At 30.4% G+C, this 26,289-nt stretch overlaps 1 protein-coding gene across 4 annotated transcripts in view; it reads left to right on the top strand.

The window, feature by feature from the left end:
* The window catches only part of LOC132941343 (peroxidasin homolog), a 432,704-nt gene that overhangs the window by 360,123 nt on the left and 46,292 nt on the right, over positions 1–26,289 (top strand). For all 4 annotated transcript variants that reach the window (XM_061009356.1, XM_061009358.1, XM_061009357.1 and 1 more), the window contains 2 exons: positions 15,988–16,201; positions 26,009–26,192. In XM_061009356.1, the coding sequence (XP_060865339.1) occupies positions 15,988–16,201; positions 26,009–26,192 (398 nt within the window). The remainder of the gene's footprint in view (positions 1–15,987; positions 16,202–26,008; positions 26,193–26,289) is intronic.

Here is a 26,289-nt window from a genome sequence, read left to right as displayed (position 1 = left end):
TTCGTTAAAATGCCATAAGTTGGCTCTAGAACCAACCGATAAGTTAAAATCGACTTAATCAGTTAACGTTTTGTTTTCTTTCCGCTCCGTCACTATACTATGTTCAAAATAAGAAACGCAAATGGCGGCGACCAGTTTTCGTCGGCGGCAGTCGCGTAACACCCGCTTATCACCCCCCCCCCCCTCCCACCTATCCCTCCTTCTCCCCCCAAGTCACCAATCTAGATACCTTCCATGTAGATGTAGTATTGCCACAAGTCAGCCACCGTTTGCGTTTCTTATTTTGAACAGAGTATATAGCTATACTGTCACACCAGCTACGCTAAAGCGAGTTCGACAGAAATTCTTGACATCGTCCGTATGAATGGCACACAAAAAATGCGTGAGGCACTGAGAGTATCCTATTACATCATGTGCTAAATTCGTTTTTATAGTACATTTTGCCAACAAAAATTAATAAATGTTCAAAATCAGTTCGTATTATTTTTGGAACGCCTGGTTTTTTGGAAACTATTCTTAAAAATAGAGTTTTCGATACTATCGATTTACCCGTATCGTTCACATAGAATTGTTTTTTTGTATACAATGATTTATCTTTGAATTGAAATCAAATACATCCGTACAATAACCTACACAGTGACGAGGCAGGTATACACTCGAAACGTAACATAATATGCTGCAGAATTGAGAACTCAAGTTACACGGTTTTTTTTTCCATTATTATACGCATTAACACCTTTTAAATTATTTTTTAATTTATGTTGATATACTTTCAAAAATTATGAGTGTGCATTGTTAAATAATTAATTGATCCAAATTAATGTTGTCCTCAAATTTAATACGGTGTGTTATTACGTGTTATTAAAAAGAATAAGATGCTAAATATATTTTATGTACTTATAATACTATATATAATACCTACCTAATACCTATAGTTATAATTCATTATATTGTAGCCGAATAGCTTTATTTATCAAAACAACGAGTGCCGTTTAAAAGTCATGTATGTAAATATTATTCTGACCAATATCACTACTCAACTACTGTGATTTTTTATCTTTACTCATTTCTCATCAATAATAATTTATGTCCCACGAAAAGAATTTTCCTGAATCTATTAAAAATCCCATATTATGATTTTATTGTTTCATTTCAAATAAGTTAAATAAAATAACATTCTCATCACTACGAATGATTTTTTAGTGGTATTCAAAATTACTATTTCACTTAATAATAACGTGCGAGAAACACGAAAACAAAAAGAAACTTCTATATATGTACCTGTGGATTGAGAACATATTTTGAATCTTTAATTGTTATTTTTCATCATTCTTTCGTATACTCCAAACTAAAATATACGATCTCATAAAGAAATATTCGATCTAAGTTTCATTAATTTGAAAACTTTTGCAGTTTGTTTTCAAACTTCAGTTTTACTTACATGTGAATTATGTGATATATTGTTACATGCTGAAACATTTCAAATGTAATACTAAAAATGTTATTAATAAAGATAAATCTAATATTTAATATAGTACTTTATTCGACGAAATTTTATTTTCTTACCGTGCACAATAATTTACATCGTGTCGTAAAAATGGATAGAGCAGAAAAAAATTAAATTCTTAATAAACTGAATGTGCATGATTTTGAGAAATCCTAAGCAAAATTTCCCCTACTTTATGTTAATTTTTTAATAAACTATTTTCACTGCTCTACTATTTTTTGCAGGCCCTCTCAAAAAAAAATTCTATTCAACGAATAATCACTTTAATATAAACTTTATATAGAGAAGAAAAATATAACGGTAATATGAAGTTAACGTATCAGGTCAATGAAATCCTATAAAATGTTCAGTTAAATGATTTTGAAATGTTATTAAAAACTTTATTTGTTTACTCTATGGCGTTTAATAATTATTAGCCGCGTGACTTGAGGTTCTAATTTGTTCTATCAAAATACTACCTACGATAATAAACACGTTTTTAAAATATAATATTCCAACCCTATCTCTTCGATATTGTTTTGTAGTCGAACGGTTTGATCAGGATAAACACCATTGATATTATCAAAGAATAACTATAGATTTTAAATTATATTCCACTAATTAAATCCTTACACAATTCCTGGTAATTTCATTGTAGGATAAAAAAAAATCCAAAACCGCGATTTAATTACTAAATATTAATTATAGTAGGTAGGTACTCTTCATACTTATTTCACGTTTTCATTAATGAAATGGCACAAAAACGTCGCATTTACATAATACGCAACATTTGTGGTTAAAATATGTACAAAAACGATGGGAAAATGCACTATTGATAATATTGTGTGGATAATAAATAATTCGATAAAATAATAAACGCTAAACATTATGTATATGGACATAGTTATAAAAGAATTAACGCACACATTTTCACAGCAGACGTAATGAGTTTTGTATAGGTTTGTATAGGCATATTATGTATGTACCATTATGAATGTGAAATGGTATTGCGAGTGAATTGTTTTTTCGACAAACGTCGGTATTACGAAATCATCGGTTCTGAGGATTCAAAATCTATATTCCCCGTGATGTGGGGGAGGATGAGTACCTTTTTACCATAACTGATTGAATACATCGATAGTTCCATTGAAAATCTGCGACTGTACCTTGTGCGAGATAAGTTGTACACAATTACAATAATCTTCATCAAATTGATTTTTATAAGTTAAAACAATCCAGAAAATATATACATAAATGGTATTCGTAAAATGACTCAAAATTAGCTGTAAGTACTAAATAGTGTACAATAAGCATTGATTTTATTATCACATTCAAATAGTTATATGAATGAAAATACGATGGTTAAAAACAATAACAAAATGTCATTTGATGTAAGGCTTGAAGAAATTGATTATTCGCTTGAAGATCGAAATAATTCATGATTTTATAGAACCAGAGACCGATATATTTTTTTAAAACCAATTTATACTTAAATTGTGTTTATTAAAATGCAGCATTGGTATAAAACAATACTCAAAATGTTGTTAGTTTTTTTCAATATCATAGTTTTTGTCATTAGTGGCTCCTGAATTATATTCACAATAACGTAAATTGATTTTTATTGACCAATATTCGATTTTGGTTATTGCTTTTTTGGTGGTTGTCCTCGAAGTGTATTAAAAATTTTTTTTTTTTTATTAATTTATTAACTTCATTATAATTTCACTAGAACATTAGTAATATTATATAATATTCTATCGTCATTTGGCAGAACTTTTGAAGGGAATTCAATAGTCCTGAAGTATGATCAGCGTAAAACCATGTCATTAATGGAACAAGAGACGGATAGAAGAGCGTGACCTCTATAGTAAATGACATTGAATGACATTTATATATAATAAATACAGCTAAACCTGGTTTTAACCCCGACTGACAAATCTTTCCAATCGTTTTGGAAATAACCGCAATCACCTAATGATTTGATTCTGTAAAATAGTTTCACTTCGTCCGAAGAACAAAGTTAGAGCGTGAAGATGTAAATATAAACAATGTTGGAAATGTTGACAATATATTAATAAAAACTAAAATTGTTAATAGATTTATATATATATATATATATATGTTTTCTTTCTATAGAGTTTTACAAAAATGTATTTTTGTATTATTAAATCGATTCGTATTATACGTAGTACCCCGATTATTCTGAACAATACAATTATACCATTGACCTCAAGCACCCTAATTTGACATTAGATAAACGTCTAACCTGAGTGAAAAACATTAAAAAAAGTATATCCTGTTAAACTCCAGAAGTAATTCCTTTTACCAACTTTTAGGAAAGCACTCCAAACTTAGTTAAAAAAAACAAACTGCTACTATATAAAACCCTTCATATAAAGCCGACATGGACATAATATCATCTTACACCGCTCAATTAGGGGTACTCCAAAGAAATCTAATATTGTATATAAAATACAAATCTTCCAATCGGTATTAACCATTAAAATGTACCGTTTTATGTCTTGAACCATACTCTTCACCAGGACTTACAAGTTCAAACAGTCTCAAAAGTAGCAACGTCTACCTACAAACTCTTTCGGTCCCACATAACCATATAAAAATTATATTTACTCACATATATATAATATATTGCTTATTAGAAATTGATTAACATATTAAATATTTTTAATAAATAAAAAATATATATAAATATATTAACAATGTTACACTTATAGTATAAAGCAGTAGGTCTGCTTAGATTTGTTTGATCATTCAGTGGAATGAAAACAGGACTCCCACATGTGTTATCCCGTTTCAAGAACGTACAACATTACAAATTTGAATTCATCACGACCAATTTTATGTTTTTAGATTTAATTTTATAGTGCTTTGACATAATATAGGTAAGAATATTTTATCTGTATTTTCAAGGTGGTTTTTCATGATTTTTAAATTTTTAAGTGAGTTACGAGTACATCATATTATGTGAATTATTACAACATAAAAATGGTTATAACTCGCTTAAAAATTGAAATGCCATTAAAAACTAATGTACAGATGATGTTCTAACAATTAAGCCTTATAACAGGTTAATTTACTTTAATATTTAAACTAAAAAAACAAAATTGGTTCTGCTGAAGCTAAACAGAACTTTCTTATGTTGTACCTTTAACACACAAAGTAAACACACGTGGGTGTAGTGCTCACTTCATTAATTCAAAGTAATTTATTATTATCTGTACGCTGTAGAACTGTTTGCTTATAAAAAAGGCTGGTAATTATGACTTGCTTTTAACCGTTGTACGTCATCGCATACTCGTATAGATAAACTAATTAACTTTTGATCTAATAAACAGTTATTCGTTTAAGGGCTAATGTGACACAAAATGTGTTTTATACATGACCTTTTTCAGATAAAGCTATCACGGACGGTCTTAAACAATGCTTTGGTAGAAATAAAATGTAACAAAGTTTTGAAGAATTAGGTAAATTTTCAAATTTGGAATTAGTTTTGAGAATATCGCAAAAAATATAATCATAAAAACGGTGAAAAAAATGTTGAATAAAGTACTTACTTAGGTACTTATTTTTGAAAATATCTCTCTAATTTTCAGGTATTCAAACTACTAATATAAACATTTTTTTTCGTTACGATAATATTTTTAAATTTAAATTAAAAATAGTAAAACACACCACACACATACTTTTATAAGTTCAGGTCTAAAATTATAGTAAGTCCATATTATTGTTCTTAATTTAGAATATTTTTTTATATTCCTTAAGTGAAAGTTGTAAAACTGTATAGAAAATAAAAAAATGTAAATGACCGAGTCATTTATACAGTTTTGTGTATTCTAGCTTTAAAATGTTATTAAAAACAATTTACACACATATTTATCAGGAAACATTTTGTTTCAAATCAGCCAAAAATATTGTAGGGAAACTATATTTTAATAATAATTATCAGTTTTTTTTTGCAGTATCCCGTCTTTAATTCCATTACTCCATTATTTTTTTCGTTATTAAATTTAATCAATTATTGACGCAACGTTTAATGGAAAATATTTTACCATTTCTACTTGGCTTTTTTTGTTTCTAAAAATGATGTTGTTTGTACGTTATTAGTCCACGTTTTATTATCACACAATATTGTATCATACATTACACGGTTAGTTAAATATGCTTATTAATTGTTCATGTTCTTATATTATGTGTGTGAAGTAAAAAAAAGTCTGAATTTATGTGGTTAAAATAATAATTATTACTAAAAGTTTTTCAATTTGTAATTCATATAATATCAATAACATTTTTCTTTAAAAATATAACATAGATTTTTAATTTTTAATAAAATACAATTCATAGAATATATAAATATATCATAACTAAAACAACACTTCACTGAACAGAGTTAAATGAATAGAAACGAAATTATTAATTATACCGCATGTATTCATGACTTTTACGATCATTGAAAAGAAAAAATGTATAAGCTCCACAGACCACAGTGATTGATAATTGTATAGTTTTGATTACACATGACTTGTAATATGTTTAAAGAAGGTACTTACATCCATTTTGCTGTAAAACATGTTTTATTCAAACAGTTTTTCTACTCTAAAAAATAAATTGTTCCGTGATTTCAGCAAATTCTGTGGTTATTTTTAAATATTTCCTTCGATAACGCGAATTTCTTAAATTGGTATGTTCCATATAAGTAGTTTATAACTCAGATCGATACGCGCTATGTGAACATAAAACATTTTAAATTGTTTTAACTATTATTTTCCATTCCTTATAATGTTCATATTAATTCGTCATTTTGCTCAGAGAAGTTAAGAGATATCGTTTATTAACGTGTTTTAACCGTTGAAATGTAAATTTATAGACAATTAATTGGTTTTTCTAAAATAAATTAGGTAACAACAACTATAACATTCGAATGTATATTATGTTTGTACGCAGTATTATATTATTTTTTAAATTCCTAATATTGGATTTAACTGTTTGTTTTTGCTTGAAAATGTTATTTATTTATTTATAACAAAGGAATACTTTATAATATAACGTTAATTTTTTTTACTAAAACGAAATTTTTGTCAGATGAAAATTAAATTTTTTCTGCGACGGTCGTGTTCTTGTTAATTAACAAAATGTGCACGAGAGGTGTATTTAACAAATATTACGACTATCCTTGATCTTAGGTACGGTATTAATAATATTACGATCAAAGAGCGCCTAGTGTTTGACGACCCGGGGGGGCATTTTGTCTCGAGGAGGAATAGGAGGAGGAGGAGGAGGAGGAGGAGGAGGAGGAAGAGGAGAGGCAAAAGGAGTGACGACAATGTTTTCGATTCGAAATTACTTGAAAAACACGCCCGTGGGGTTTTTCGGTTTCCTGATGGCCCTATTGTTTACTTTCGTGTCCCAAAACTGCATTTCGATAGAAGCATTTCTTTGTATTCAGTTCAGCCGAGCGACAAGTAGCTACTTGCTCGGCTATATCAACGTTTTATAGCTTGTAATAATAATTGTAAACGCATTAATAACCCATAAGTCATAACCTATACCACTATCCCTTATGATTCCTCTTTCCGTATTGTAAAATTAGCACCAGTGCTTCGGCAGTTTTGGTATAAAATCAGTAGCGATTCATATACTTCCACTATAGTTAATACAAGTATTCGTTAAAATCGAAACCAAACATCAACAAGATGAAAAACAAACTACTAGTATAACGCCGTCACGCATTTTCACATTCGATGCGCTTAATAGGTACGAATTATGGGTTCCGAAAAGCAAAAAAAAATGATTTATAAAAACCCACCATTGTAAGACCAATACATTCGTCGCTTTGCTCAGATAGATTGAAACTAGAAATCCACTTTCTTACTACATACTACTAATTTCACGAGTGAGTCTGGCTCGATACAGAATACCAAAAACAAAACCCATACGGTTACTTCGTTTCCTTTCAAAGTAGAAACATCAATACTATAAATATATCTAATCGAAGAACTAGAAGACCACTGAAGTCTAGCAACAGCGACTGCTGTTGTAAATAGCAGGGGAACAGAGATCATTCCCCACGACGAATCGAAACCTACACATGCCGAATCCTTTATGAGGGACTACCACGAATCCATGTGGTGACCATTGACAAGAAATCAAGTACCTGGTACGCAGAACTGCAGAGAAGTCACACTTGAATGAACGACGACGACGGACGATCCACCCAGTTGTCTATCCACCAACTAGAAGACGCTGAATAATCTTTTCTAAGCCTCTCTCCAGTGTGAATTTCTTTGGTCTATTTATGCTACTAATCTATATAATACAAACATTCCCGATATTGTAAATAATGTAAGACTATCTTAGAGTTGTCACTACAATATTACATGTAATATAAAATAATTGTACCATCATATTGATGGTGCCCGGAATAGGTCGGGCGTCTCTTCAGCACTTCCAACAAATCAAAATTCACAGCTTATAGATAATCTACCATTTATTGTGTTTTACACAATCTGTTTAGTAAACTTTATGAAAAAACTATGTCCATAAGTTACGCAAATAGGTATATTATACACGTGATAATGTATATTATACTATTATTATTTCAATTTCTATAAAAAATAATCGAATTGTTTTTGCCTAACATATAAACGTACATTCCACGAGCATAAACAAGTCCAGTTACTTTTTATTTTCTATCTAGTTTAATCGACTCAGTTTATGTTTCCATGAAATTTTTCTGTACACTCTCATAAATGTAAATGTAAAAAATATCTTTATAAAACGCATATAATATGGTTATTACCATATTTAGTAGAATTAAATCTTAAACCAAAATTTAAAATTTATAAAAGACAAGATAATTTATTGAGATAAACACGTTATAATTAATTTTCACAAACATTGCAGTACCTATTTAGTTTTAATATAATTATAATCTTGAAACATTATACTACAGCATTTAGGTATATGTTTAAAATTGCATTTTTAGTTTTGTATTAAATATCCAAGTAGTTTTACGAATTACTTAGTTTTTAATTTTAAAGTTAATAATGCCCGAGAGCTAAGTTCGAAATTATAAAATAAGAATTAATTTTTATGACACAATAAAACTAAATAATGAAAATAAAATTATTTTGTTTGTGAACAATCGTATTAAGCATATTATGGAATCATATTATTATTGTTCGAGTAAAGCTTTCCGTTTTTTAAGTAAAAAAAGAAGCAACTATTGATCCTTTTGTTCGGAATCCTTAATCAAACCAATAAAAACAGTGTCGATCATCCCACTTCAGTACAGATACAATAATATTTTAATATTATTTTGTATCAATGGTATATATTATATGGTATATATGTTACGGGCAATGTGGAATACCGGGCAAAGTACACTTTGCCCGGTCAACGTGGTCCTGCCCGGGCAATGTGAACCAAGAATATTATCTAATATCATTATATAATTTTACTAATAAATTTAATTCAATTATGGATTCATTATATTATTATATTGATGGAATGAAAAAGAAATTAATTAATATCATTATGTTATATATTATATTAGGTATATCGTATTATTATATGATCTAATAAATTAAATTTCTAAAAATTAACTAATATCATTATGGTATTTTTCTAATAAATTAAATCCAATGACATTTTATAATAAACTATGACTATTTTACGATAAATTAAATTACTTTAAAATTTACTAATTTTATTGTAATTTTTCTAATTAAATTCTAATTTTATTATTACCTATTTATTTGTACAAGATTTAGAAGAATGACACTTAGAATTACATAGCCTGTCTGCTTTTCGACACTTGCATTTATTTGTTTTGCAACCCTGTGTACAAGTACACCGATCATATCCTTGTCCCCCTTCTCGCAATGAAATTGAATTACCCAGTACGTCTTCGATCTGTACAAATTTTTCTTTACAAATCGTAAATTGGTTTCTACTGTATAGTTGTTGCAGTTTTTCTTCGGCCGTACCGATTTCGTAGAAGTTATCTTTCACTGAAATATAGGTATTTTAAAATTTTAATAGTGATATAATATATAATTTAATAAATTATTATTACCTGACATAATCACGCCAAGAACACATCTGAGATCACTCCGTGCTCTATCTACATCAGGAATTTTAACTCTGACTGACTCCCCAACATTTCCTTGACAAAATCGTTTTTCGGACATTTCCGTCATTTTTTTGGCTTGAATTTTCAGATTATTTAATGACTTTTTCCTGTTTTGGTTAATTGATGTTTGTCTTGTTTTTGTTTGTTTTTCAATTATATTTTGATCTTCATCATCTTCTTTTTCTATACCATAAATCACTTCATTATTTTTGTTGTCGTTAGAAAGGACCTCTATTGAATCTAAAGCAACCTGTAGTTCTTCTTCGGTTTTTAATTTTTCTATTATGTTTGCAGGAAGTAATGAAGATGTTAAGCCAATTTTAGGGGGTGTACCAAACATAGATTTTTTCGTTTCGGTAACTTTTTTCAAATGTTCGTTAAATTTGGATTCCATTTTCAGCACACGCGTACAAAATAGTAGGTAACGAAGTATAATATACTAATAGTGTCGTACTGTCGTGTGAAGTACAAAAACTCGACTGGTTAGTGGTTAGTCGAAATATCAATTATTATTCATATTATATTGTTGACTGATTTTATCAAGACAGCTATTAATTTTATCATTCCGATATGAACATATCACATATTAATATGGGAAAACTACGATTCTTAAATAGGCAGTACGATAGATAACATGTAAAATGTCATTGAATTTAATTTATTAGAAAAATACCGTGGTTCACATTGCCCGGGCAGGACCACATTGACCGGGCAAAGTGTATTCCACATTGCCCGTAACATATACAAGTATATATTTATGTAAGAATATCATATTGTTTAGGAAATACATAAAAACGCTATCATAAAATTCTATACTGTTATATTTCTAGAGAAAAACAATTTGTTTTTTTAATTTTTTTAGTAATACAAACCCCGCAATAGCATACTTCAAAAAATTATATTCTTTGGTGATCGTGAAATTTTCTTATATTAGTTATATTTATAATGTCACGCATATATGACGAAAAAGTAGTTGCATTATTCTTCATAGCTAGTATATAATTATAAATTTCCTAAAGACTTATTTGCGACAACTTCAATCTCTTAACATATATAATATTTGAAGAATATAGTATTGTAATATTATATAATATTTTTTTTAATATTAGCTATTGTTTTTTCTAAGACTGCAACAATAATTTATCAGTCGCCTATGGACTTATGGGTATGACCTCAGTGTCTGATATTTTTTAATAAATACAATTAATATTAAATTGCGTTTAAATTAATTAAGAATTTAATCAAAGTGAATGAAAAAGGCGAAACCTTAACACGTAGGTATGTGCTGTACCAACATTTGCGTAACAGCTATATGTATAATGAAAAATAATATTATATCTATACTAGTATATTATATTATATCAACGACAACTTCGATACGTTTCGATTTGGTATCTCGAATACAGTCTAACATTGGACGTCGGAGGCCTCTGTATTATGTAATTGTGCAATATAAATATACTATTATTATAATATTGTAAAATATGACCACCGTGACAATCCCTCGTTCGGAACACGTATTTTCAAAATAATAGGCGAAACAACAACAACATGACAATATTATTATACGAAAAACCCAACAAAAAAAACGCCATTAAAAATCTCTCGTCCGCCCGTTTTGTGTTTAACGTATAGTGGTGGTTTCTTTTTTCGCTTTTTTTTTTGATGATATTATTTTTTTTGCTATTTTAATTATACGAGTCATCCTTTTCTCTTTTACGCGTACAACACGACGCGTGTGCGTGCCCATATTATTTGTAGCGCACTGTTATTTATTTTTTTTTTCTACCACCGATTGCCACCACCACCTCCACCACCGCGTCCCTCACCACGTCCAATGGGCGCCGACCCCCCTGCGCACTCATAGTCGTCATGCCTTTGGCGCGACGGGACGTGGTGGGGGGGGGGGGGGCGTTACCCGTAAAAACGGCCAAAATCTGGAAAATTGGTGAGCCGGGTCGGTCGGTCGGTCGCCGCCGCGATTTATGGCCGATTCGCGCATACATCACTCGCTCATGGCTGGGGCGTACAGATGAGTATATACGTGTATGCGACGCGTGGATTATTTTTCGAAAACGCCATCAATTCATCAGCGAACGGTGCCACCCCCCTCGCCCCTCTTCGCGCCCATTTACAACACCCCCCTCCAGCCACATCCTGCGAAGTCACTACTGTGTGCGTGTGCCACCCCTCCGGCGGCGGTATTTTGACGAGGCGGCGCCATTCATCAATCCGACAGCTCAGCGTGTGCCGCCGCTGCAACAGCATTGTATTTCATTTATGTATATATATCATATATATTATACAGTGCGAGGATGACAAGCTCGTTTTCAGAGTCAAATTTTGCGATTTCCAAATGTACATATTTTTAAATATCGTGTTTTTGCTTACTCGACGTTTTCAAGTTGTTACATGCGGGGAAAATATTATGCTTACAGACTTTTCGAAAACGTCAAAAACCGATGGCTATGAATGCGTTGGGCGTCAGTATGTGGAAGTCACCTTGTATAGGTATATGTTATATTATATTGACGAGCATTTGTCGTGGTCAGCTCTACAATAATCACACCCACGTACAACACTACGCTGCACAGCAGTCATTGCCAAATCCGTGGGTGTGTGTAAGGAAGGTCATCGGTGGGGTGCGTTTTCGAGAACCATCGCGGCGACGCCAAAATCAATCTTTCCCCGCGTAGTATCCGCTCATCACTGATTTCGGCACTCCACCTCGGCCACGGTCGACTAGACGACTTCGCCTGCACCGTGACCTCCGACCACAACCGATAAAGCGTCCTACCATCGTCGAGTCATTATATAGTATTTTTATAGGCGCTTTTATAATAATACTATTATTATTATTACAACGGACTCCACGGAATAGATTTGACAAAATTCATCCTCATAAATACGGTGTCACGCCTTATACCCGTCTACACATTTCCCCTCGCCACGACCTCCACCACCATGAAAATGTTGTCAAAGCCATCTATGCTTATTACGTACACCATAAATCCGCCCTGTGACCCGTTGATAATCGTCCACCGATCTAACACAATGTAATAGATATAGTGTTACATTATCACGTCCATAAAATCTTCGACTCACCGCCTGTGAAATAGATTTTGTCAGACGATCCGTCCGTGGACAAATTCATTGTGAATTTATCGGACGCTGTTTCCCTGTCAGCAAAATGTTCCGACAAATTTAACGGAAAGGGCGGAAAGGGTTAATCGAATGTGCATAGAATATTTCACGCGTAAATAATATGATATTTTCCATGGCCACCGCGGCCATATAGTTTCCGAAAGATGTACCTCATAATAATATTTTGTATCGCTTCAACTTTTTGTGTAGTTTATTTTAATATGTTGCCAGCTCTATTATTCTAAGGCTATCATCATGACGTTATATTCAAACTTTTATCAAAAACAATACGTATACTTATTTTTCACGTTGAATTAAACATTTTTATTCGACGTCAGATGACCCGCGAATGCTGAAACCATTTACACGATTGCTATATTATAGTGTTATGTCATTATTCTCATAAACAGTACCATCTGTGAACGTTTTTAATAAAATGTATTTGAAACTATTCGTACATCCGTTTGCCGTGTAATTTATACCAACCCATATTTAAAACGTCAACGGTAACACATAGATTTTGGCGTTACAAAAATACAGACCGACCTTACAGACGAGCAGCTTTAATTTACGACCTTTGTAATTATGCTCCTCTGCGTTATTAAAGGTTATTGATTTCACACCATGCACAACCCAAAATTATATATAATATTTCAAGCGAAACAATATCCGAAATTTAACAGTAAATTTATATTGTCTCGAAATTATTCGATACTGTTGAAATATATAACAAGGACCATAAAATAACCGTTTATGATCTATGTACGTGTTTACAAATTATTATTAAAATATAATTGGTCTATAACTTATTATTATTATGACATCGATTTTACGACGATTGTGTAAATAAAAATATTATTATTTTCAATAAAATACGTTACTAAGAGTTTAAAGACCCCTTAATCATTTTAACACACGATTTCTCAGAAACCGTAATATATAAATTTTGCAAATCTTCCTTCTGTAATTAAATTTATATGAGCAAATTAAAACTCAAAAACATCATAGCTAATACTTGAGGTTCGTGCATTACTACTTTTCTATTGCAAAAATGTATTATTGTTTTCAAATGTATTTAGTATACAATATACCACCACATACTTCACAGCACTGCAGGTAAAAGTGCTTATCTGTATTCTGTGTTCAGGTTTTTTTAATAATTTAATATTTTCAAAAATTATAACAAAATGTTACAATAATTGTATGTCATATTAAATAAAAAAAATACGGATTAACCCGGAAAATGAGAAATCGCCTTTGTTGATGAAAACTCACTTTCTGTACATCTACATATTTATTTGTATGAAAGACTAAATCGATTTTCACGAAAATGTTTATTAAAAATAAGGTCAATTAGTCGTTATTGACAGTACAAATAAAAACTGAGACAGTGAGGTGATTAAAAAATATAAATAAAGGGAATCTTTGTAGTCCGATATAAATTATTATGTTGTTGGTAGTAGAAAATATTCAAAGTTCAGTTTAAACGATTATCATTGTTATCAATAGATACAAAATTTTTTATTATCTATTATATTATATTTTTTTTTGACATTTCAAATAGGTACATAAGAATATTATTATTTATAATAAAATGTATATATATTGGTCGGCGCAATGTATAGGCAATTTCGGTACACCAGTGTGTAGGTAGCTTTTGTTTAGTATACCACATTGCTTTCGAATTGAATAAAATGCATTCGTAAAAAAGCTAATGATTTAATACATCACTACTTTTTATATTATTTTCTATAGGGTATCGCTGTTTTCTGGAAATCCAACGAAGACGGCAGTAACTGAATTTTATTGCATACGTTCTACACAATAAAATAGAGTTACTGCCGTCTTCTTTGGACTTCCCGAAAAAGAGTGATACCCTATAGAAAATAAAAAAAAAAGTTGGAAAATTGAGTTACTGCCTTATTCACTGCGCATGTCGATATTATAAATAATAAAGATAATGACTCAATATAGATTCGATTCGTATTTTGGAGATTGTTAATTATTTCTTATGTATGTATTTGGTACATCTAGTGATAAATATGTCACTTCACCAGAAAATTAAAAATATGCAAACCACTGATAATAATACAAAACATAATATTTTTAAAATAAAATTGATAAGCCTACTAAAGTATACTATTATATATTACTTGCAATTATATTTACGTCAAATCTTAAACTTGAAAAACGATTAAACTAACTTTTTATATTTATAAAATGTGGCACCTATATAATTATACTGTTTAATACATTTACAGTAATTATATAATAATTAAATATCAGTGTATATATAGTGTTTTTTTATCACATACACATTTTCCAAATAAAAAAACGGTTTATGTACAAGCCCGTATGAACGTAATACAAATAATTGGTTTCACCAGATTAAAACAGTTTTCTCCTAAAGAGTAATATAAAGATTCTGATTGGACCGATGAATGTATTGATTTTTTTTTATTTTGTGCGTCCAAAGACACTTTTTCTAGTAAAAAAAAATTGCTTGAATTGTCAACTTTGAAAGTGGTTCCTGATTGTGAATTGGATGTAGTTAGTACTTTAATAAATATTATTCATGAGTACTTGAAACTTTTAACATATGTTATTATATTTTATACAATGTATTTGGCGAAAATTAATTCAACCTACCGTGTTACTAAATAGCTAATAATAGTAGTATAAATATATCATAAAATATACTTATAACATAGGCTGTCTTAGCTCCGAATCGTTTATCATATTCAATGAATTATGAAATATAAATTCAAATTCAACACACACATAACAGTGACTTACTCGATGACAAAGTACCTTGACACCTACTGTAGGAACAGCAGAGCGGTTACCAACTTGTATTTATTTTTATTTTTTAAACTCTTAAAGAGGTTATTTACTATGGTCTCATAAAATATAACCTTTAAAATAACGAATATCTACATTCTACATAATAGATTTATAGAATTAATTGATATTATTAATAATACATTTATTCGATGAATTAAGCTATATTATGTTATTTTAATAAATATTAGAAAAAACCAAAATCCTAAATGTTAGTATTAGTGTAAGTTAATTAGATCCTCAATAGATGCTGAACATTTAGTTTCTACAACAGTTTGTGTTGTTTTTCTCTGAATAAAAATTAATAAATTTGTCCTTCGTGCCTAAATATTTTAATTTATCATTTATAACTCATTCGTAACAGGTGACATGGGTTCATCGAAAATCAGACGACATCCAATTGCTGACCGTGGGCCGTCAGGTGCATAGCTCAGACCAGAGGATATCGTTGAGCTTCAGATATCCTAATAACTGGAGACTTCAAATCGTCTACATAACCGACAGGGATGATGGGGTGTACGAATGTCAAGTGGCAACACACCCACCGACCACCAAGAAAACATACCTTAGAGTCGATGGTATGTACCTAAATTTTAATAAAATAAAATAATATTAACATTATGTTCGTTTGCTTAGACTTAAATATGGATATAATTTAACATTTTTTTAAATCCACAGTCAATTAAAACTATGAACTTTGGGCAATGTTTATCATTATTTTACCATACGCGTTGTATAATAATTTTTTTGAAATAATTGTTTCTTCGATTCACGAAAAATGCACGTGATGATAATAATTTAGAAATATGCAACGAGTAAGCGGGAAAAGCTCCAAAAACTCTTTAGACATTACATTATTATTTAATATCAGCGTCTTTTCAAATTGTGCATCATAGTATTTCCTTTAAATAGTTCACTATTTTATTTAACGAATGCCTTATAAACGTTATTAAATACCTTTAGGAGTATTATCGTATCCTCAAGAATTCAAAAATGTTATCAATATAGCTACCATTAAAGCATTTATAACAGTTTTAAATTATTAAATATAAACGTAGGTTCCTATTAACATATAAAATAATACGTAAAATAGAATAAATAAAATGTGTACATTCAATTTACATACCCACATGTTTGTTTTTAATATAATTTATCTGTTTACACTATACAATACTTCTGTTGAGTAAAATACCCTTGCTAAGTTATCTATTACAGGCTTTTAAGTTGTAACATGACCCTCATTGTATATTTAATTATCACAAAGGTTTAAAAATAATATTACAACAATTAATATTGGTTTAATTTGCATTTTTTTTAATTCATCATACAGAAAACAGTTTAAAATGCTATATATTTGTTAATTATTTGAATTGTCATCTTAAGCATTGAATGACTATTATGTTATTACAACTAAATAAACGAACTAAATACAATTTACTAACAATAATTAATTTGAATATTATTTTAATGAAAATATCAGATAATAATTGTTTTATTGTATTTTACCAGTCTTAAAAACATAATCAATGGCTTCAAGTAAAATACAATATTATATTGTGATTGCTGATTCCAATTTTGTTTTTATTATACCTTTCCAAACTGCTGTATGTATGTTATCCTGAAAAAATAGAAAAAATGTATTTATATTTTTTTAAATAATTATTTTTTCTAATACATAAATAAACAAATGTAGCTTTATATAGAATATTTAACGAGTTTAAATTTAATTGCCTTTCATAAATATTTTTTAATTTATTAACAAAGTTTTTTTTTATCGTGATTCAAAGATAATTTATTCCGAAAAACTAAAAATAAATCTTTATTAAAGGCCTCAAGAAAAATAATTACGTTTCGTTCTCCTGCATGTAATATCATTATTTTAACAGTATATAGTAAAAAGCGGCCGTTTTTAAATTTTGAATTAATTTGGTATTATTATATGTTTAACCAATTTTAAAAAATATTTATTAAATTCACTTCATTACATATTGAAGTTGCAAATTAAGACGTTTTATAACATTCATTTTATTTTATAATTTTTTCAATACCTTAAATATTTGAAAAATTTGAAAATATTATTGCAATACGTTATACTAAAATAACCACAACATAATGTCTAATATTCTATGATAATTTTGAAGTAAAATTACAATTTTAACTCTTTCTAAGTATAAGTATACTATTACAAAACATATAATAATATATGAACACAAATCAAATTAACAATTATTATTAATCATCCATATAATGATCTATTACAAAATCATTAAATATAACTTACTTGCTACATAGGTAGTGAATAATACATTTTGGGGACGGAGTGGCCGAGCGGACTAAGACGTCGGCCGCGGGTGGCATTTTTCTTCGGGCAAGTCACGGTGTCCGGAGAACAAGTGCCGCCATCCCCCCACCCGGGGCACGGCAGAAACATACGGGTGCCCCATTAGAAATTCTGCCAAAACACAATACACACGTGTACCAACCTACCCAATTTAAAAACCTACAGTGCCATCCCCCACACTCAATGGCCTATGTTGCCGCGGGTTACCCAATAAAAAAAAAAAATAATAAAAATACATTTTTTATAAAATAAATTTCTTATTAAAGGACCAAAACTAAACAGTTAAAAAATATTGTCAAAAATATAAAAATAAATAAATTGCATAATATACAAATACGTTAAGTATATTATTATAAATGAAACATAGCAAATCCGTATCGACGAGCATGACACATTTTATTGACAGTTATTATTATGTCGAACGTGATGTGCATTTCATAGAAAAATAACGTTCAACTGTACCAACAGGAAATTATATAGACATCTGTTTTTATGTATAATCTATATATATTTACAACCTTTTACTTGAAATTAAATTATGCTGTAGGTACTGTTCTTTTGTTTAAACAACATTTCTTTGTCATTTACATTCTCTCATTGAAAAAAAAAAATGTTATTTTATATTCCATATATATTATCGAGATTCGAGGTAGAAAGTTATTGTATTATGAATTCGAATCCAGTGTCTTAGTGCTTATATACTTCAATTTCATATTTTAAAACTTTGGATTTACTACTTAGGGATTACTTTAAATCCTCCGTATTTAATGAACGCCAAACTTTCACCGAGTCCGCAATCATTACTATCATCGTCTACCGTAAGTTTCGGCTAATAAATACTATCAATTTCAATTACGACAACCCCGACACCGATGATAAGGCGATAACAATAATAATTCATTGAAATCCGTTATGTACCTAATAAATTATCATCGAATGTTTTATGTGTTAATACAAGTAATATAACATTATTTTGAAGTCAAATCGGAGAGCAAAGGTTTTCATATTTTTACACTAAATATAGGTTTGAGAGTATCTAGGTATTATGTTTGGTTAAGGCCAACTGACTGGTTATCTTAGATGACTTATCTACATATTTTTTTTTTTTTTAAGAGCATAACAAACATTTATAGAAGAACTTCACATCGCTCATTAATGTCGTTGCAAGTAGACAACCTATAATTATTATAGGCATATGTAGGTTAGGCAAATATATTTCGATATTAAGAGTTCTCAAATAATTTTTTGTAGCGTTATAATGTGTAGGTAGTATTCAAAAGCACTAGATAGTTTTGTATTGCTTGGGTCATACCGCAAACTATGAGCTAATAAACCGATATTTATTTTATTGTAATGAAAATAATATTATATTATTATATTGTGTTTTTAACATTTTTTTACCGCGCTGCACGTGGGCTAAATAATTACTTCGGAACGGTTTTTTTTTATTGCAGCACCGACGTAAAAAATATTGCCGTAGTGTGCTTTACTTAGTGCCTATGGTTTATCGACAGCAATCAAAATATATTTCCAATATTATTTTTCCATTAGTGTGTCCGTGCAAAGCGGTCAATCGTTTCAGGTCAAAGTCTGCTTTGCGCAATTATTTATCCCAATCCCACGCGCGCGTAGTCGTGTGCTGGTTTGATAAAATTCCATCTTGAATGCAGTCCAAGGAATGGCCACGATCTATTATGTTATACTTTATTAATTTTGCAATTGAATAGGATGTCAATTATAATTTATCATACACGAATTTCACCTTGTATTAAATATTTATTTATTTTTACCGATAACACGCCTTATGTTCTGAGAGCATCTCGTTCGTACCAAAAAATTAAAACAAAACTTAAAATCTGTTTACGGCACAGTTGTCATATAATAATTAGTTATAGACATTTTTGTTGGAAAACTTTCTATTTTACTTTATTGCCGAGACGCATACTGGTTGGTGGAATTTATAGAAACTTATTATCCGTGACACCTGTCGAAAAAACGGACATTCTATGAAATCTGTTATTATTTAACATCTTAAAATATAATAATATTTCTGTACCTGCTGACCAAATAACGTTGTATTAATTATTAAGACATTATACTTTTATTAATTTTAATTCTTAGATGCTATATTGATAATGAGGTTATTATTTGTATTTGAAAATAATTTTTAAGATTTTATAAGGTTTTCCGATTCACCCACGTACATGCGATAGGTATACATATACACAGTCCATAAATATAATATGGGAATAGGAAGCAAGTCGATCATAAATTCGTAATATAATACTCGATCTGTTCATTAATATTAAAAATACCAACGGTAGGAAATCGAAACGTCGAAATGTATTTTATTATCAAACCGTTATTAAATGTATCTAAAAACGAGAACAATAAACCATAAAAACGTATTATTATTTATTATGACGCCGTGCGGTTATCAGCTATAAAATATTTATATTTATAGCGCTTCGAGATTGTTTGAACGGAACTCGGAGCTAGTGATGACGCGAGTCGGACCCATCTCGTCGATAATACTATTTTATTATTATATATTATATCAAATGATATGATAAGTACCTATTCGTATTAATAATATAAATTGGCGGTCGCGTGTCCGTTTCCGAATTCAGTTTGTGCGATTAAAATATACTATGATATGGAACCAGCCGTTGGTCGTTCGCGTTCAAAAATAAATATATTCGGCTGATTCGAAAGCACGCAAAGTCGTGTCATCTAATAATTGTTCCAGTGGTGGTGTAATAGCTGGTATTATATATACACACTGCGAAGTACGAGGGAACCGGAAACCTCAATAAAACAATTGTTGTGTTGTACTCTCGGACGCATCAGCCCACTGGAACAGCCATAAATAAAACGTCCCTCGCTCCTTTGACAAAACATTTACGGCTTTTTGTCTTATTAACTCCGCAGTTCTTGACGTCTTCGTCAGACTCTGATTCGATTGACATCTGTAAAATCACAATGCGTAGAAATGGTGATCATAGATAATTAACGTGCTGATAAGGCCTTCCCGCCAAGTGTTTTGAGCACACATCGGCATTATCATAACGGATTTTATACAATATGCATGATAATGTTATATAAATGTTGATGATTTTTACGCATATGAAATCTTGTACAAACCATGGTGAATTAATCATTTATTTCTCCATCACTTTCTCTCTCTCTCTCTCTCTCTCTCTCTCTCTCTCTCTCTCTCTATTTGAATGACCTCCCCCAAATTGTTTTGTACAAAAGGACCCCATTAATAATTGTTATTATTTTATTATATTATAATCGCACACAGTTTGCATTAAAGCTCTCTGGCTCTTATATTATAGCGGTTGGTGCTTGTCCTTATAGAACACGTTAGTGACTGAGGCCAACCAACATGCCACACCAGGCCGCTTATACTATTATTATTTACATATATATACATCAAGACCATAAAAATATACCTAAATCGAATTGTTTATAAAGGTGCTTTGATTTTTAAAACTCCACACGGCATGAGTTTCCCTTGTTTACTCAGAATACTCTGTGCACGGAAGAATGAAATCTTAAATAAACTAATAAACAAAAATAATTAGCAAACTAAAAAGTAAAAACGTGTTGCCGCCGCTGAGTGATTTGTCGTATATGTGGCAATTCGTCTTATTCGTATCTTTATATAATCTATTGGAGAATTCCGGTAAGTAAATTGATATAGATATATTTTTATGGATTGTAAATAATTTGCTAAATCAATAATCTGGTCGTATTGTAACTTGCTCCGGTTTGCTGGAGTGTCTAGACACATTGTATGCAGTGCCCAGTGCCCAGCTATATACCGATCGCGCCACCGTGAGCACAATATTCTTCTCGGGGCGTTTATTTACGAAGCTAATGAACGCAAAAGCAATAGGCGCAGCGTGCAGGGTAACCCGACCCCCCTCATAATATTATAACCATTGTTTCTTTGACGTCCACAATTGAATATTTATTATTGTTATTATTAGTAGCAGTATTACCAACCATTGTCATGCCGACGTTTTAGTTTATCTTATTGTGTTTAGGTACTATGTTTTTACTCGCTACGGTGCAGTGACTGCGAGTCACTCACAATAATTTACAATACAATATGTATATGGAAACCATATGCAAGCATTTTGAATAGTTTTTACTATCGTGTTGTATCCGTACAAATTGGTACTTAATACTTATACTTGACAATTAATTTCTATATTTGGTTTTTTGTTTTATAATATGATCTATGGACAATGGTATTATTGTAACTTGTAGGTGCAGACATGTATAACCGTTTAATATTAACCCAACCTTTTCCACCTATATCATCGATTGTCAACCTGGGGAATCGCAACTCCCCTTAGAGCTCATCGACTAATTATTTAAGGTCCCCATTCGCCATCACATAATATAGTCTTAACGTATATAAACAAGAAAAATAATTTTAATTGTTGTAAGAAAATTGGATGTTTAATTTGGGAGGACGTCACTTAAAAAAAATTGAGAATCACTGGTGCATACACACAGATTCTGTCCATAAACTGGATAGGTATACGCCAAGCCAAATTTAAATATTTAATATAGTATTTTAATAGACGGTCGCATTTGTATAATTTGTGTTAAGAGTTAATTTATGCTCGTAAATGTTTTTATTTACATCCTCAGTGATATGTCTGTATTCGTACAGTTTGTGTTAGGTTCTTGTAAAGATTTCAAGTGTTTCGACATTATGATATAATGCTGATAGTCTCTTTACACATAATTTTAAAATTAAATATTTATTTTAACTGTCACACAATAAATATTTATCCTGTTCTTAACACACCAATTTTTATGAGTAATATTCACATAGTTGTATTTAAAATTAATTGCATTATATAGGTAATATCGTCATTTGCACTTTAATAAAGTTTATCAAATCTCGTTTCACATATTTTTTGACGTTTAAGTAACAAATAATTTCATGTAAATGTATTGATAATTGTAACAGTTAAGTGTTTCTGTTTGTTTTGTCAACGTTTAATACTATATGGCATTGTGACAAGTAATTAAAAATTTTTGGATTTAATAATCTGTACACACAATAAAATCAAAAATTTAGATAGGTCTATAATTTACGCTTATAAATAAATAAATTCTTCTGTAATAATATATTTGTTGATAAAAGAAAGAAATCAACTTACTGTAAATAAATTGCACGAAATGTTTCTTATCAAGTATTATTTAACTTATATAATTTTGTTCGAAATGTTCAATGATGAATTATTCATATTGCACCGCTCCTTATATATACTTTAGCCTTTACTCTCTGATTGACTAAATTGCATTATTATACCAAACTTCATGATTTAATTCTCATTTAAGTCTATCAAATATAGTACTGTGTTTTAGTGTCGTTTATTTAAAGAATAATATAAACTTTATAAACTTAATTATAAACACTATTTAAAAAAAAATCAAATTAAAACCATTTTTCACACATACAAGTAATATCAATTAAAAACGCATAATATTATATGATGTTAATATTCCTAAGGTTTTCATAATTAAAAACAACAACGTATGGTTAATACTTTAACAATCTTTAATTTCCTGTTTACATTCATAATTATTATAAAGTGATGCACAAAAAAAAGTCAAGTGCTTTATATTATATTAAATGCAGAATATGATTATATGTCCAACATAAAATTATTTATAAATTATATTATGATATTTGATTTTCCTTTAAAAATTATAATAAAAATGAAAGAAGAAAATATTGTCATAAAAAAATATCTGTTTTGTTAAAAATGAATTATTTTATTTATTGGTAAAAAATTTCCATTATACCTATATAACTTAAAATATAAAACTTTTTGAATATCAAATTGTATTATTAAGCGAGTGGTTCGCGAGCTGCTACCGTTTAAATTTTAATGTGAGAGGTGTGGATGCTGAATTTATCTGATGAAGAGAATTATTATTATTTTTACCTTTCGTTAAATCTTGAAACTTCAGATATATTTATAATATACTGTTGGTTACTTAACATAATACGAATTATTCATAAAACTCAGTATAAACTATGAAAAATTAAATTGTCTTTTTAAAAATTAAAATCTTGTAGGTAAGTCAAATAGGTCAGAGAAAATATTTCAACGTGATAATATTTGATCCTTTAATGCCCTCGACTTACATGTATCCCAAAATGTATATTTCATATTTTTTTCCTTTAAATAAGGTATAATGGATTAAACTTTTTTAAATCCTCATATGCCAATAAAATATTTTAACTTCCTTAAATAGATTTATTTTCTAATCTCGTGCCTTGTAAATAGAATTATTTTTTTAATTAAACATATTCTATCTAGCCATAGTATAAGTAACTTTTTTTTTTATTATTGATTTGAGCCCAGCAACTATTGGCTATCATTTATATGTTATTTTACCAGTTCTCCATTACAGATCCAACCCCTGCCGGCCTGATGATTGATAAGCTTTCAATCGCTAATGGCCATTAGCTGTATTCGTCTGTAGGTAGGAGGAACGGTTGTGATTGGAACACGTATTGTATGTGTGGCAAGGATTTGTTGCTAAAAATCCCGGGTGGTCACCCATCCAGGAGCTAGCAACACCGGCCTATACGTACACTCAGAACGTTTCCGCTGTTGAGTGTACGGACCGCGCCACACCACACCACAGTATAAGTAACTTATTTAACAATCATTCAAATAAAATAGCAAAATGTTGAGTACATACAATCTAAAAATACCTATTAACTCGTTAATATAAAATATCCAAGCAACCTTGTCTACTTTATAAAAATCATCAAATTATCAATCGACATTTATTTTACTGTTCACATATTTACTCGGATGCGTGTAAAACGATTGTGAAAAAGTACACGATTATACATTTTAAAATAATATACATATCATTTTATATTTCGAGTTTAGGAAAAAAATGTTCTAAAACCAGAAATATTTGTTTAAACATGATAATATTACGTTTTGGTCATAAATATTTAATCCGTTCGTAAAAAAATTGAGAATTAAAAAACAAACAACAACACGATAGTGCTATATTCCATAAAATATTATAATGCACCTATATAGCTGTACCTACTGTACTTTGTTTACCGAGCTCTTAACCTCATAGAGAAGTACGATTAGTTTTGTCTTTTTTTTTTTTAAATTAAAAATTATTTCTTTATATGTTTGGTATGGTTACAACGATAGTTGCATGTTTCAAGGTTATGACTAAAGGTTATGGTGCCGCCAATTGAAACAGAATATATATGGATATATATATATATCCATATATATATTATATATGTATGTATATATTATATATACACATAATTCCAGAGGCGCGTATTAAATTCGGTCCTTTCGTTTCCCCCAGGGTCTCGTTTGTGCGGGAAACGAGTGACCTCCTAGGATATTCCCAAACCAGTCGTTTGGAAACGGCCGCCGCCTCCACCGAGATCCAATAAAGGCTTATTCTCTACATATACGTACATATACATATGCATATACCGTCCACCCGGTATGTACCCTTTTCCGTTAACATATGCTGTACGCGTTTACAGCGTTTCGGCAAACACGGTTTTCAAGTTTAACCAGAGTACCACTATAGAGTTTACTCCGGTTACTTGCAGCGGCTTAACGCCCCGACGAAGTCCGTGCAAGGGTTACGTCATAGCTACGTAATTAAAACCAAAAAACCACTGATATCGGCTATATTTTACAATCGCATTTGTCGTCTTCGCAACTAATTTCCCCACATCCCTCACACAGCCGAGAGCGATATTACCAGTTGCGCATCCAGGAATTTTAAATGACGGGGGCATGGTACAAATAATAATAAATTTAAATTAATTGTGGTGGTATTGCCGAAGGTCAAAATAAGGGGACTGGTCGGTCGACGGGGCGGCAGGTATAACCCGCCTAACCACCTCCCCCCCCACTGAGCACGCCACTGATTATATTACATCTGTCAATCCACTATTTATTAGCAGCTGTATTTGTATATTATGTGTTATGTCTGTCCACAGTGCCCACTGTACGCATGTCTGTAACCGGTACCGGTGATGTGACCAGAGGCAGTAATGACGTCTTCTACAAGACCGGTAGCACTCTGGAGATCGTGTGCAAAGTTGTGCACGCCGGTAGCAACAACGGATCCAAAGTTTCGTGGTACAGAGGACGTCAAACGATTTCAACCGGGATCACCGAGAGGTAAACCCGTTTCGTTATTCACTATTTCCAATCTGTTCGCGGTAGTTTTTGATATTGAGCTTTTTTTAATTTACAAAAAAAATCCAATTCGTTAAAT

This window comes from Metopolophium dirhodum, chromosome 3 (genome assembly GCF_019925205.1).
Source record: "Metopolophium dirhodum isolate CAU chromosome 3, ASM1992520v1, whole genome shotgun sequence".
In the NCBI taxonomy this organism is placed as follows: Eukaryota; Metazoa; Arthropoda; class Insecta; order Hemiptera; family Aphididae; genus Metopolophium; species Metopolophium dirhodum.
This window is presented reverse-complemented; position numbering and strand designations above follow the sequence as displayed.